This window comes from Sorex araneus, chromosome 2 (assembly GCF_027595985.1).
Source record: "Sorex araneus isolate mSorAra2 chromosome 2, mSorAra2.pri, whole genome shotgun sequence".
NCBI lineage: Eukaryota > Metazoa > Chordata > Mammalia > Eulipotyphla > Soricidae > Sorex > Sorex araneus.
The window spans coordinates 34,025,364-34,027,149 of record NC_073303.1 but is presented as its reverse complement, the minus strand read 5'-3'; the positions used below and the strand labels follow the sequence as shown (position 1 = coordinate 34,027,149).

The following is a 1,786-nucleotide window of genomic DNA, read 5'->3' as shown; positions in this document are numbered from 1 at the left end:
GCACTGTTGTCCCTTTGTTCATCGCTTTGCTCTAGCGGGGACCAGTAACATCTCCAGTGTGAGATTTGTTGTTGCTGTTTTTGGCATGTCAAATATGCCACGGATAGCTTGCCAGGCTCTGCCATGTGGGTGGAATACTCTCAGTAGCTTGCTGGGCTCTTTAAGAGAGACGGAGGAATTAAACCCAGGTTGGCCGAGTGCAAGGGGCAAACACCCTACCCATTGTGCTATTTACTCCAATCCAAGAGGAAAATAACAAAAATAATGTCAATGTCGCTTATATAAAACTAGTATTCAAGACATTACATTTATTATTGAATATGTCTACTGTTCAATATCTATCCCAAAATTATAAGCAATTTATATTCCAAGATAACTAATGAAGAAAGTTAATATTCTATTATCATTAACCACAGGTAAGTGAACATTAAATATCAAAAGAGGGAAGTTATGACACCCATTTTCTTCTTAAAGCTCTCGCAGCCTTTTTAATGTCCTTATTCCTCAATGTATATATAAGAGGATTAAGCATGGGGGTAATGACATTATATAATACTGAGATTAGTCTGTCTTTCTCTAGTGAGTAAGTTGAGATTGGCCGTACATATGTGAATATTGAACTGCCATAATAAAGAAGGACAATGATGAGGTGGGAAGCACATGTAGAAAAGGCTTTGTGTCTCCCCTCTGAGGACTTAATCCTTAAAATGGTGGAGATTATATAAAGGTAAGAAAGGATTATACACAGGAAAGGGGTCCATCCAATGAAAACTCCAATACAGAGCAGTGTTAGCTCATTGACAGAAGTGTCTCCACAAGACAAAATTAGTAAAGGAGGAATGTCACAAAAGAAATAATTAATCTTATTGTTCCCACAGAACGGCAAGCGGAATGTCAGAACTGTGTGCACCACTGAATTGAGAAAACCACCTATCCAGCATGAGATTGCTAACTGGTTATATAGGACCTTTTTCATAATAACTGAATACCTTAAAGGTTTACAGATCGCTATGTAGCGATCATATGCCATTGCTGCCAAAAGGAGACATTCTACCCCTACAAAAAAAATGAATGCGAAAAGTTGAGCTGTGCATCCCATGTAGGAAATGCTCTTCTTCTCAGATAAAAGATGCACCATCATCTGGGGAATATTTGTGGTAGTGTATCCAATGTCAAGAAAGGCCAAATTCCCTAGAAAATAATACATGGGTGTATGTAGATGTGGTTCAAGGACAGTGACCAAAATAATGAATATATTTCCTCCCAAAGTACCTATATAAGTCAGAAAGAAGATGGTGAATAGCAAAAACTCCAGTCCATTTAGATTGGAGAATCCCATAATTATGAATTCAGTAAAAGCGGTCTGATTCTTTTCTTCCATGACTTTGCCTGATTTTCTTTTGGGTAGGAGGCAAAGAGATGCACGAATTATAATAATCATATAGTGCAGTGCCAAAGGTCTGCAAAACAAGAAAGGAAAAGTGTTATAAATAAAATTTACTACTATGTCAGATTACAAATCATAAGAACACAAGCTCTTTGTAAAGTATAGCTTTATTGATTATTGAAATCAATTTCTGACCACATATTTCAATATGCCAAATGTTTCCATTGCAAATAAAATCTTTTAAGTATGCAATAGAGATGGTTTTAAATTAGAAATAAAATCACAGGACTCATTGTCTTCCTCCCTCGGAAGAGAACATAAAACGGCACTGCCATAGCCATGTCCCTGGGCCCCTGGCCAGACTGTTTCATTCGGGTCACCCCGGAAAAGGGTGGGTAA

The 1,786-nt window shown here is 37.6% G+C and overlaps 1 protein-coding gene across 1 annotated transcript; it reads right to left on the bottom strand.

Annotated features, from left to right (window-relative positions):
* Positions 1-448: 448 nt before the first annotated feature.
* Positions 449-1,381, bottom strand: LOC129401642 (olfactory receptor 5V1-like). Its single transcript, XM_055124371.1, has one exon. The coding sequence runs from the start codon at positions 1,379-1,381 to the stop codon at positions 449-451; it is 933 nt and encodes a 310-aa protein (XP_054980346.1).
* Positions 1,382-1,786: the final 405 nt, after the last annotated feature.

Excerpts from the sequence above, each read along its gene's own strand:
- LOC129401642 (XM_055124371.1), bottom strand. The coding sequence starts at position 1,381 with ATGGAAGAAAAGAATCAGACCGCTTTTACTGAATTCATAATTATGGGA.